The sequence below is a fragment of the Centropristis striata genome, chromosome 16, assembly GCF_030273125.1.
Source record: "Centropristis striata isolate RG_2023a ecotype Rhode Island chromosome 16, C.striata_1.0, whole genome shotgun sequence".
Taxonomy (NCBI): Eukaryota; Metazoa; Chordata; class Actinopteri; order Perciformes; family Serranidae; genus Centropristis; species Centropristis striata.
Window position 1 is genome coordinate 11,541,141 of NC_081532.1, and position 13,596 is coordinate 11,554,736.

Consider the following 13,596-nt stretch of genomic DNA (forward strand, 5'->3'; position numbering starts at 1 on the left):
GTGTGACTTTTGGATCCAAACAAATGTGGCATCCACATCAATATATTCTGTGCTGAGATCTCCAAACTTAGCACAGCTAACAGTGACTCAGGTTACTGTGATAACCTGCATCGCTGCTTTTGCTCAGGCTGAGTGGGCGCTACCATTTCAAAAAGCTGCGGTCAAAAACACATCTTGGTCAGTGTGAGCAACAATCTACACCACCTCTGGGTCTTAGAAAAGGAAAAGGGCGAAAGAGAATATAAGGCTTATATTTTCTGTGTGTGTGTGTGTGTGTGTGTGTGTTTTTGTGTTTACCGCAGACACTCCCACAGACCGTCACCAGCTTTTTAGTTCCGCTGAGAATCACTGCTGGCATTTCAGAGAACTATGCCAAAATGGTGAATCCAGAAAAGCGAACAAAAACACACACAGAAAATCCCAGCATGAACATGCACACACACACACACACACACACACACACACACTTTCTTGCCTCCAAAAGAAGCCAAAAGCAAAGACACACAGAGGTCTCAGTATGTTTGCACACACATCTTCCAGAAAGATGAGAAGAAAAACACAGAGGTCTTAGTGTGAGTGCACACACACACACACACACACACAATCCCGTAAGCCTCTATGGAATTCCTCTATGATAATAGTGGAAACTCAGCCAATCGCCTCGCGGCTGTAACCAGTGATCATCGAGCTCTGCAATGTACAAGATCAGTCTTGTGTGTGTGCGTGTTATGCAAACAGCGAGTGTCAGAGGGTACACACACACACACACACACACACACACACACACACACACACACACACACACAGCTGCAGGATTTATCCAAGCTTCTGTCCTGATGTGGACAGAACAGACACAGGTTTCCCATGCTGCTTCACTGCAGACCAGAGGGGACTGTTAACAATAAGCAGCTTTAGTGAGTCAACTTAATTCTCTTTACATCAAAACATGTTCCAGGTCTAAAGTCACGCAGAAATCTATTTTTTTTTAAGTATGAAGCCCTCCCTGTAGGCTTCAGAGGGACTGTAAGACTTTGTTGTTCCCTCAGCAGAAGATTTCACACTTACAGTTGAGTCAATGATCAAAAGTTTTCACAGCAGGAAAAAAAACCTTGACAGAAACCCCAAAATATTCTTGTAGTGAAGCTCAGTTTGCTGCAAACACACACAGCTGTGGGGCGAGTTTCAAGGCTTCATAAGTAACTTGCTGAATGCTCAGTCAACAATCAAATGCCTCATTTTCACTGCATAGTTTGGCTACTTAGTTTTAGTATCAGGTCTTTATTTTCAATTTCGATTTTCTTCTGTATGACCAACGTGTTGAAATCCAACCCCCCCCAACATTTCAAGTTCGGCTGCTTTTGTGTGACTGTATCGCCTAGCTGCACATGTTAGACCCTGATGCCCACCCTGCCCTGCAGAAGTCCCTGGATGGGAACATGTTGCCAACAAGTGGGTTGCCAAAGGTGAGTGAGAAGATAGCAGCCAGGAGAATGAGGCTGAAGGTCACTGTCAGAGATATGGAGATCTCCCAGCCAATGAACTGGTGCTGTGGGAGCCAACACATGGGCAACGTTCAGGAGGGCGTCCTCCACCAACGTACGTGGACATACTGAAGAAGGCCACAGAGGCAGAAAAAACTGATGAGCTAGTCTGAGGCATGGAGGATCAAGATGACTGGGAACGCCACTGCAGGGCTCGTCTGACACGACCAAAGTCCTTTCAGCGTAGGTGGGATTCTGAGCAGATCACCGTACCAAGGCTGCATGAAACTGCATGACATCAGCATGACACCCGTTGAATCCTTCCGTCTGCAACCAAACAGAAGAACGTCGGCACTTTGTCAAATGTATGACGTTGCTTTGCAGGCTGCCATTTTTAACAGCCTGTCCTGCTGTCAAAAACGTCAATCCTATAGGTCGTGTGTACAGGCAGCGAAAAACAAGCTATATTTACAAATGTCACCGTCCGCTGTAATGCGGCCGCTGCCATCTTGCTGACGTAATAGTGATTGACAGCCAAGCGAAGTTTAAAATGGCGAATCAAACAAGCAATGGACTTTCAGCCGGGAGAACGGGGTTTGCGTCCCGTGTGAAAAAAAGTAAACCATTTTTAACTTAAGTTTTTGTTCTTTTCTAAGTTACGTGAATCACGTTTTTGAACGGAACTTACGCTTTTTATGTAAAGTGCAGCAGTCACGTGTTCCTCGTAAGTACCTAATTTTCGGCACTACATACATTTATTTACTGTTTAAACTGTCTTTTATAATGCCTTAGCAGAATTATTTTGCCCTAAACCTAAGGTCAGTGGTTTTATAACATAAATCCACAGAAACTGCAGCCTTTTTTTTTTTTTTTTTTTTTTTACAATCGTGGACCATAAGTGTGTGCTATTTTTAGAACGTGCCGTTGTACCATGAGCCGTGCTGTAATTTGTGGTAATGACTCACGACCTCTTCTGCCATTTATGTTGGAGGACTTGTTGTTTTTAAAGTCTGGGTCAAGTTAATAGAAAAATTGCATCGATGGTGTCTTGGCTATTTAAAAAGGCAGGTTTGTGCAGGATGTCCTGTGTCTCTGACCAATCAGAAGTCTGCAGTGTTTTAACTCAACCGTCTAGTTGCAACCCAGTCGCTTGGAAACTCAACCAATGTGGTGCCATAGACTGTGTGGTAACAGAAAAAGGACCAGGAGCAAGTTGAGTAAAGCTATGCTGTACCAACAAGTTAGAGCAAGTTGAGTCTTATAGAAATTATACGTTATCAGTATTTCCTTGCTGAGAGATAGCTGAGAAGTGAGTCAACTCAGTTTGTGTATATGTGCTATATAGGTCTCACCACCGACACCTCCCTATAGAAGGCTAGCTGCAGATCTGAGTCATTGTTTTCAATAAAAGAAATTAAAGTGAGCACGGATTATGACCAAGTATTTTGTCCCAGTTGCCAGAATAAATACAGACAAATCAGGAGAAAACTAACTTTGTTCGAGACCTGTCTCTGTCACAGCAACTCACTCCCCCGAGACCTGGCAACACTGATAGTGTTAACGTGACCCAAAGTCTCACAAGAACAGATGGCATTATCCAAACTGTCTCAACATTTTCATCCAAGCAAACTAATGTGACTGTTAGATAAATTATTCTTGACGTTCACAATACTTCCAGACGAGTGGCGACCACACCCAGTTAGGAGCCAAGAAGTATCTACGATTTCAATGCACCAACTTCCTTCTAACCAGTATCTTTGTTTAAACAGTGTTATTAAAACCAGAATCTTGGTTATGTGCCAGAAAATTTCTTGGCCAGGTGCAGTATCATCCTGTTAATTAGTGAACTTCAGAGGTGTCATCATCAGTTTAAATTAGAAATTTTTGAAATTTTTTATGGCTACCGTCTCTTCAATGGTAGATTTGATCCCTGTGTTTATTAATGTTGTTTCTGACAAACTAGACCCAAAGTCTGACTCAATATTTTTCATCTTTCATACTAAACTCCAGTGTATCTGCGCTGTAAATAGCTCAACACGGCCTGACACCTTCTACTTTTGGCCAGTTACCAGCAACAAAAAAATAAATATCACACATAAAAACCCACATGACTGCCAGCTGTTCTTCTTATGCCGAGTTCTCTCTTTAAGTTACTGTACAACCAAAAATAAGTGCAACTGTTTTCTTAATCAGTCAGCAGATACAGCTTTTTTCCAAGTGACGTCTGCTGGAACAAAGCATCAGTTGTGGTTTGTATCATGCAAGTCATACCAGACGGGTGGAGCTGCAGGATGCAGAAACTTATGAGCAGGAAAGTACACGAAGCGGAGATATTAACAAACGCCGCCACCAGCTCCCGTGTCCTGGTTTGAACCGCGCCCAGCACTCACCTGAGCTGTCACACACACACACTAATCGTGAACAAATATTTGCTAATAAAATGAAACTCAACACTATTTGTTTTTGGAGATAAACGATAGCAAGATGTAGAGAAAGCTCACAGTGCCAGGTAGATTACTGACAACACATCCAGAGCCGGCTGGGAGCTGCTGAGGGCCGTGTTGTCACAAGGCACATGGGGGATTAGGAGGAAAGAAAAGCAGACAGCCGCTGTGTTTGCACACACACACACACACCTACTAAACTCACACCTCTGACATAATAACACAGAAGATGTTATCTTAATAACATAAAATAAAACAGATGCAGTTTGAAGATATTTTTCATAAAAATAATGACAAATACAGAAAAAGACTTGCAGGGAAACATGTTTTTACTGTGATTCAAAGCTCTGACTTCATATTAAATAGGTGTTAATACACTTCTACTCCTGCAGTGGATTAGCAGCCAGCCAGCTCTCAGTATGTGTGTGTGTGTGTGTGTGTGTGTGTGTGTGTGTGTGTGTGTGTGTGTGTGTGTGTGTGTCTACTCAATATTATTTTTGCTTAATGTCAGTTACTAATTTTGCAAATGCCCTCATTATAGAATTGGCTTCTTAGAAAATATGTATCTCATTTTCATTGTTTTATGTAAAAGTAGGTCCCCATTATTCACCAAATAATGTGTGAAATATGCTAATTCATGTAAATGGTGTACCCTAAAAGCAAGTTTACTGTTTTTTCCGGATGTCCCCATAAAGCCTGATTAAAAACATCACTTCATCACAATCCACAATTTCAGAGATTTGAAGTCGTGTAAAGGCTGACTAACCTAAGACAAGTTTACTCTTTTTTTTCAGCTCTCTATAACCTCTAGAAAGGGTGGTCCCCAAAAGTGATGATTAAACCAGTGTGTGTGTGTGTGTGTGTGTGTGTGTGTGTTTGTGTGTTATAATAAGTCTGTAATTGTATAAATCACACAGTCAGCAAAATATAAGTTCAGGAGAGAAAAGCTTTTTCTACAATCCTTAAACTGTGAATGCCAGCGTTGAGGCTGCAGAGTTTTGGATTCAGACGAAAAAAAAACAAGACAAAGAGTCTACAGTCATGCTAACATGCTGATGTTATGCAGGGATAATTTCTACCACATTCACCCTCTTTGCTTAGTGTGTTAGCATGCCAATATTGGCCTTTTTAGCTCCAAACACACAGGACAGCTGAGGCTAATGGGATTGTTCATTTTGTGTTTGGTGTGATTACAGAATTAAAAAAATACAGAATAAAAGCAACAAGATTTCGCATCTAACATACAAAATATGAGAAACTGTATTACTTTACAATTACAGTTTAAATTGGTGGCATTCTGAATAAAGTTACATATATTACTTAAAGTGATTATTTTATTACCTCCACCAATGAGCTTTTATTGTTGGTTTGTTTGTCTGTTTGTCAGCTGGATTAGAGAAGAACTACTGGCCAGATTTTCATGAAACTTTGTTGAAAGACTGGGCCAAGGAAGAACATATAACATTATGTAGCAGGATCACAGGGTGGATATACAAATCATAATTTTTTTTCATCACTTTGAAATATAGCTTGTCCCTGGCGGAGGCTGGAACATCGAGTGTCCTTCGAGTTTCATTTGCTGTAACGTCCCTATGAAGCACAGATTTTCAATAAAAAGTTGAACAAATAGCGCACCTGCTACATGGCAACTGCAGAGTAAATTCACAGCAGGACGATGTCAGAATTATGCTTTTGGCCTAGAAAGATAACACTCGGACAGATTAGTATTCAGAATACATTACTATTTCCTTGTCAACACTGAAAACGGAGTTGTTGAGCATGAAGGTCCATTGGTTGTTGATGTAAAACAGCATTTTCTGTAGGGATGAATTTCCAAAATTCATAGAAAAAGCTAAATTTAATACCATTCTTCACCTTCAAGAAATCCCTCAAAAAAACCACACCTCTTAAAATCTGCCTACAACCATTGACAATGACACTGTTTTTCTTCTTTGTACTGCTCTTTTTGTTTTGTTCTACTGTAAAGTGCGTTTGAGTATCCAGAAAAGCGCTACATAAATCTAATGTATTCTTATTATTATTAGTTCTGCAGGTATTTGGTGATAAAAGTATTGGACAAGTTGAAATTTTGACAGCGCAAGATGAAAAGTCAAGGGACCAAGAATGAGTGGAATATAAATGTCTGAACCAAAATCTGGGACAAACCTTCCTGTGGATGTTGAGAAATTTCAACTCAAAGCCACAAATATGAACCTCATGGTGAAGAGAGGAGGGAAACTCCTCAATGCAGCAAAGATGTCAGGATTTATCGTGGGAGCCGTGAATGTCTGTACAAAATTTCATGCCAATCAACCCAATATTTGTCAAAAAAAGTGTCACTAAAACCCAAAAATGTTTCAGCGTGGTAGACCGACACGGCTAACAACAAAGCCAGAAGAGCAACAACAAACAGAACAAAAACCAGATGGAGGTTTCAGCACGTTAAAATCACTCATCACATAATCATCGTCATAATTTGCGGAGTATTTACACAAACATGTCATCGTTAAAAACCAGAGGAGGTCGTTTCTCCCTGCCAGCTCTGCAGAACACAGAGCCGAGGCGGGCACAGTTAAACTGGGCAGCTCTCGCCTGCTGGACTCACTGCGTCCAACTGGAACGTCTTTTCCATTTGCACACTGGAGCACCATTCCAAGACATTACAGCATCCCAGTAAAAAAAAAAAAAAACACACACACACACACACACACACACTCACAGAGAGAGAGCGCTACAATAATTTGGAGTATGATGAATTATTCAACGTTTCTCGCCGCCTCGTGGCTTTTTCAAAGTCACAGGGGACGTTTGTACAATCTTGTTGGAGTCCATATGCTTCAGTGATGCGTTTATCAGCAGAACATATTCTGCCGGTTTGGGTTTCTCAGGCTCGGTCCTGCCCAGACGACGGAGTCATCAGGATCCAGCCGAGGCCCCGGTGTAGAGAGCAGTTGGCAGACCTTGCTCTCAGGGTGTGTGTGTGTGTGTGTGTGTGTGTGTGAGTGACTAACTGCGTTGCTGAGCAGTCGGGCTGTTGTGATTCTGTTACTCCAGCTGGCTCGGCTCAGTGTAGGAAGTCCATTAGCAGTACAAGTAACAGTGTGGGTATTCTCCGGTGCCTCAGCCCGGAGGATAATGGGTCTATCTGGGGGAAACGACTTCCAGATGAGAAATGGGGATGCTGACTGTCCGTGAATGGATAAGTGGAGAGCAAGTGCTCTTATTCACTTATAGGAAGAGGAAGTGCTTTGATCTGAAATGTCACACTTTTTTTTTCTTTAACATTTAACAAAAATCATTTGATTATATTTAGATCAATTAAAATGTAATAATAAATTATTTTTTATTTAATTTATGCATTTCAAAATTCAGTCTGCATGTGATCAAGCTCCTGAAAGTTGTATTTAATTTCTGACTGTGTAAAGTGATTTTTCTTTTTATGGACTGCGGTCTTATTACTGCAAGAAAAATAGAAAATAAATATCGATGAAGCAGGAATAATAATATATATAACATTTTGACTAAGAAAAAATAAAGATGAAAATAAAATAAAGATTAAAATGCAACATTTTTAAACATTTAGAAAAAAAATTGTCATAATATGTAAAAAATATTAGCATGTAAAAAATGTTTGCCTACAAATAAAAACTAATTACTTACTGTTTTAAAATGTAGCAACTTTTATAATACTTTTAAAATGCATATTTAAAACTCTGAGATATTAAAATCTAAATTTGGATGTAAACAAAATTAAAACATTAGAAGTTAAATTTATGACATAAAAACTTAAATTTACCCGTGTTAATATTTAAAAAATTAGTAAATAATTAACTCAGATTTGGTAATTGAATCATTTTATTCAAAACGTTTTTTGTTTTTTTACTTTTAAAAATTTGCTTAAGAATCTTGTAACGTTTTATCCATTAACTTAATTTCCTTCTGGTGTTGAACATCAACATTTTGGACCGAAGTATATTTTCACACAGACTGCATTCATTTGCGGGTTTATAAAATGTTCAAATCAAACAAGAATCACTGACTTGTAATGCAGAACATGTTAAATAGCAGCTGCAGCAGTGTGAGCATCTGTCAGACAGTGTGATATCACACAGATGCACAGATGAGTGGAAATGTTTCTTTATTACTGATTAAAGCCAAACAGCCAAACAAACAGACAGACAGACAGACAGACGGTACCTGCTGGGTCGCCCTTCAGAATCAAATAACTTTCACTCTCAGTCTTTATACAGTATACACACAGCGGGACAAATGCTCCCACTATAAAAGAAACAGTCTTAGCAGAGAACGTGTGCAAACCTTTCAAGAGCAGAAGGGGAGGAAGTGTTTTCAAGGAGCAGGAGATGAAGATAAAGCTACAACTTGTGCCAAACTTAAATGTGATGCAAGACTTAGTGGTTAAAAACACAAATTTAAGTGACATAAGTGGACGTCAGCGACGACACAGTTTGAAAACATACATTCATTGCTTGTATTTTAGTTTCAGGTAAGTGGGGAGTCCTTCGTGATTTACCTCCCAGGCGGACGGTAAACAAACACATCTTATAACTATATTGCCTTTAAAACGCACAGATCAATCATTTCTTCCATGTCATCAACATTACTTCCAGTTTTTTTTCATCACTCAGACGTGTGACACGACAATAAACAAGCATCCACTTTTAAAGTGCTGTACGTTATTTTGTGATCTTCCTCAGAGTGAGACTGTTTAACTTTTGAAAGACAAAACAAACAAAAAAAATCTAATCATAAGCAATAAAACACACTCTTGCTCAATTGAACATACAACTGGTTTGCTCTTTTGATATGATCAGCAGCTAATAGCGGCTAATGTTTGGAGGGGCTGCAACTAACAATTATTTTTGCTGCTTTATTTTCTTGATCAGTCATTTAGTCTCTAGGAAGGTTTCCATCCAAATGTAGTGCAAATTGTAACCAAATTTCAAGGAACTGTGTGAATGAATGGTTGTTTTAATTTTATTTGATAAGCATTATATGGAAGAGGGAGCGACAAGATGAGAAAATTAAAAGGGGGCCAGTCAAACTAAATTAGAAAATAAGTAAATATGACTTTAGTGTTTAATGACATCAGATCTGTGTGGAGAGATGAGAAGACTTTTGCTGCTATTTTAAGTCTCTTCAGCAGAGCAGAAGCCTCAGTGGACATAAAGTCACCTGCTTCTGTTTCCATTGCACTTTGTCACACTTTGCTATTTTCAATATACAAACTCTCCACTTCAGCCAAGTGTAACACCTTTTTTTGGCAATATTGGAAGATTTTTGTTTTAATTAGTAATTAGTCTTTTTATTTATCTCATAAAATGTTTTATAAAAACCCATTTCTTTAACCTCAAAGTGTCTTCACTTTGCTAATTTTATGTGATCAACATTCGCACAAACCCAAGGATAATTAATTTACTGTCATACATGACACAGGAGATCAGCAAATCCTCACATTTGAGAAGATGAAACCAGTGAATTTTGTCAATTTCGGTATTATTGTTTAGCATCAAAATCCAATCATGTTTCCTTCCTGTAAAACAAATTATGACATGTAAGCAGGTGCCAAACAACACTAAGATTCATTAGTTAGCAACATCAGCATCAAAGAATGTGATGCTACCGCAGTGACAACATCTGTCCAGACACACATAAATAAACACATGGAAATGTAGTTTAAACTGCTTCTAATGTAACAATGTGGCTGAGGTCTAATTCATTCAGGAAATCTTTGCTTATTTTCATCTGGCGTTGCGCAGGCAGTGCATGCACATGAACAATGCTGCAGCAGAATGACGGCAGACTTGGCAGCATGGAGGGAGAGCGTGCATCGTTTTATTTTTAATTTCTCCCTCGTTCTCCTTCTGATCTAACAACAAGTGAGGGAGGCGTGTGTGAGCCAACACTCTTCTGTAGCTCCGTATTGGGTTAAAACTCTACACCTGCCCACTTTTTAATGCAAATGCAAAAGGTTTGATGCCATTCCCTCTTGTAATTGAGCACTGCTGAAATATTCAGTTTCACTTGGGAATACGTCACAGTACAGAAGATGAAGGTGCTCTAACTTGCGTTTCACTGGGACATTAAAGCAACTGCGAAATTCAATGCGATCATTCTGCAATTAACACTTGTTAACACCGCGGCTGCTGTTCAAAAGTTACATAGTCTCACATTTAAGGAGTTCTATTTCATAAACTAAACTTCATAAAAGTCTGAGATAGAAAAAACAAAGAATGAATACAGATAGATGAGAAAAAAATGTATTAGAGAGAAGAGAAGATGCCTGGTTGAAATCATTCTCACGCTGTAAAAGCAGAAAATGGTGGAATAAAAAAATTGCTATGAATAATGTTAGTCTGTTGCCTCAAATGTTAAATAAAAAAAACAAAAATGTAAAACACACTGTAAGACGAATGCTGAGTCAGTACCGGCACATGCTAAAAAACAATGACAGACATCTGACTTCACTGTAAGTACAATCTTCAGAGTCACAAAAAGGCATTTAACTGCACTCCTGCAGAGCGAATATGGCGTATCAAGCGGAGTTTGAGGCCTCACACAGTGTTACAGGAGGGGCGGGAGACAGTAAGAGGCAGGAAGAGAGAAGAAATAAAAACAGAAAAAAAAAAAAGCTTGTAATCATCTCCTGGTGAGAACGAGAACAAGCACTCGCTTCCTCTGGGCGTCTTGTCAATAGCGCCCATTTTTCTTCCGAGGCAACATGAAGGGAAGTGACTCCCTTCTAGCGTTACAGTGACACATGCTTTTCAAATGTCAGACTCTACCTCCCTCTTTCTCTTTATTTCCCTCCTCCTGTTGAGCGACCCCAGACATTCCAGCGGTTTCTTCATGCACAGAGAGAAAGAAAAGTCTCGACCTTTTCAGATTTCAGAGGGAGGTCTTGTTCTGCTCAGCGGGGAGAACGCCCGAGGTTAACTCAGGTTAAAAAATGTCTGCACTCGTACTTCTGTAAGGTGCTTTGGATACGAGCATCCGAGTCAACAGCCTGGAAATTATCCTCCAACCTTCTGACGCATATCTAGTTCAAAGATGTCCGAGCATTGAGTGGGAGAGGGGGTTATTAATTAGTAAACAGTTGTTGTCAGGTGGAGCCGTTACTGCTCGGTGGGACACACGTTGCGGTCTTTGCAGCAGAAGTAATGCACCACCACGCCGTTGGGATACCTGGCAAACGCACTGAAAGATAAAAGATAAACAAACTGAGAATACTTTACTGTTGGCAGCCTTGTGACTCACTGCATCACAGCAGATAAACAGGCATTTAATTAAAATTTAGAAGAGTGAACTCAAAATGAAAAGGGTGTGAAATTAACAGCAACTCAGGGCATAAAAATGGGGCTGAAGTTAATAAAACCCAAAGCTGCAGATACAAAAGAATCCAATAAAAAGAGATAAAAGATGCAGAATGGAAGATACATGCGCTGGTGGTGTCATAAAATCCAAATTATTGAGGATTTTGATGATAACTCTCAATACCTCTACAATGCACACACAAAAAAAATCAGTCCACTTTTTCAAGATTTAAAGCGGTTTCACAGCAAGCATATTTTTTTTGTTCAAAAGAATTGTAAAGAAATTATTAAAACACTTGTGAGTTGTTATGAATTGTTGCACATTCTTGTGATGCTGCAATAATCGCGTGGGAAAATATATTGGAATGGACCTTAGTTACCATGGAAATATACCTTTGACCATCTAATTTTAAAAAAGTGCATATTTTCAAATGTATCCATCTTCACTGTGAGCAGGTTACCTGTTTCCTATTTTCTTCTTGCAGACTCTGCAGGTCTTTTCCTCTGTGATGACGCATTTAACCTGCTGGTGGAAGATCCGCTCCTCTTGTACCTGATAACAGAAAACATGCCAGGTGAGCAGAGACAGACGTCACAGTAAATCAGCTTTAAAATCTTGTTTTTGAACTAGATTACCCCGGAGCTCGACAACAAGGTAAAAAACCTTCTTCTCTAATCTTAAAACCCTTTCATCCCTGTGTCACTTCAACACCAACATTCAATATATGACGGACAAAATAGTGTTACAGTTCCCACTTTTGAGTTGTTAATCAACACTGTGGACTCGAGAGTGCTTTCCCAACCTGGAGGATTCATCTCCTACAATTAAGTAACATAATTGGGGTTAGGAGAAGGTTAGAGGAATAGAAAATAAAATAGCAACACAAACTGTATGTTTATTGTCTGGCTACATATACTATTTGCTGGGAAATATTGTTTAATTTTTCCTCTTCAGGCCCCTTAGATTAGCACACTAGAAAGTTAGTCCAAAAAATAGTAATATGTTTTAAACTAATATGTTTTTATTATTAAAATGAAGAGAAAAAATGAATTAAGAAAAATCAAACAGATTTGCTCTGTAGCTCACAAGGGACAGACAGATAGCGTGTTGTCAGCAGGTATAGAAGCTGGTATAGAAGAGTAACAGGAACATTTACATGCTATTAAACATGCTGCAGCTCAGCAGCTGAATAAATATCTATCCTGCAAAACTGATGTTAGCAGTGCCTCGTTCCTTGCTGAAGCACAAGTTAAAAAGACAAGATGAAAGAAGAAGAAGTTAGATAAGAAGAAGGCTTTAGCAGGAAAGCTGATGTGCTTCTTCAAAGTCTGTTGTGCTGTGTTGTGTGGAAAGCTGCTGTCTGTCAATGACAGAGTGGTGATGTTTCTGCAAATTACTTTGATGGAAACAAGCTCTCTGTCAGACGAAAAGCCAACAGCTGATGTCTTTTTTCTCAGAGGACAACAGAGGACATGTGTTTTACAGAGCAGATAAAATGCAGTTTAATTTAAGTTGCACTTCAATCTGACAGGAAAAATCAATATTCAATTGAACTGCTCTCAACTAATAGACATGCAACCTGTGACCGGAGGCAATATGTTGACACTGCTTTGTACAAAAGGCTGGGAGCACGGCACTGCAGCATATCTGATTTTCTGTTGACAGGTTTATTTAAATGGTGCTCTTTTATCTGTTCCACAGGGGTGGCTGTCACAATTAACACTAATGATCGTACACATCACATCCTGTGTCCCGATTACATCATCTAGAAATTACACTGAACACTGAACTTGTTAGCACACAAGATGTTATTTCACAGAGTGATTATTACAAAGATGTGCCTTGGCTGGTTAGAATAATAGGCCACTTTAAAATGTATCTTCAGAAAATACATTTATTATGCACTTAGAACCCTGAATTTCACATGACTAGGGCGACAAACATGCATTTTATGGTCACACACGATTCATCCATTAAGAGAACGCTTCTCCAAAGTGCCAAGACCCTGATGACCCTGATGAGGACAATAAACACGCAAAAGAGCTTCCCTGAGACGGTTTCTAACAATTTGTGCAGAAATGATTTTGTTTTGTAAACAGCTGTGCAGGTGGCCATTTTCAGACAATCTTGCAGGTCAGTTAGTCAGTTGTGGAGGTTCGCAGCTGGCGTATTTATACAGTAGTCTGGTGCGAGTCCGGTTGGATGTAAGATAAGCAGTCACGTCTCAGGCAACAGCTCTGGTGAACGTTCCTGTAGTCAGCATGCCAATGGCAGGTTCCCCAAAAATTTGCGACATCTGTGGCATTGTACTGTGTGATTAAGCTGCACATTTGAGAGTG

The 13,596-nt window shown here is 39.5% G+C and overlaps 1 protein-coding gene across 2 annotated transcripts in view; it reads right to left on the reverse strand.

The window, feature by feature from the left end:
* Positions 1-10,310: 10,310 nt before the first annotated feature.
* Positions 10,311-13,596, reverse strand: part of vps39 (VPS39 subunit of HOPS complex) — a 28,913-nt gene continuing 25,627 nt past the window's right edge. For both annotated transcript variants that reach the window (XM_059353345.1, XM_059353344.1), the window contains exons 23-24: positions 11,718-11,809; positions 10,311-11,140 (exon numbers count right to left, since the gene is read on the reverse strand). In XM_059353345.1, coding sequence (XP_059209328.1) covers positions 11,059-11,140; positions 11,718-11,809 — 174 coding nt within the window. In that variant the 3' untranslated portion in view covers positions 10,311-11,058. The remainder of the gene's footprint in view (positions 11,141-11,717; positions 11,810-13,596) is intronic.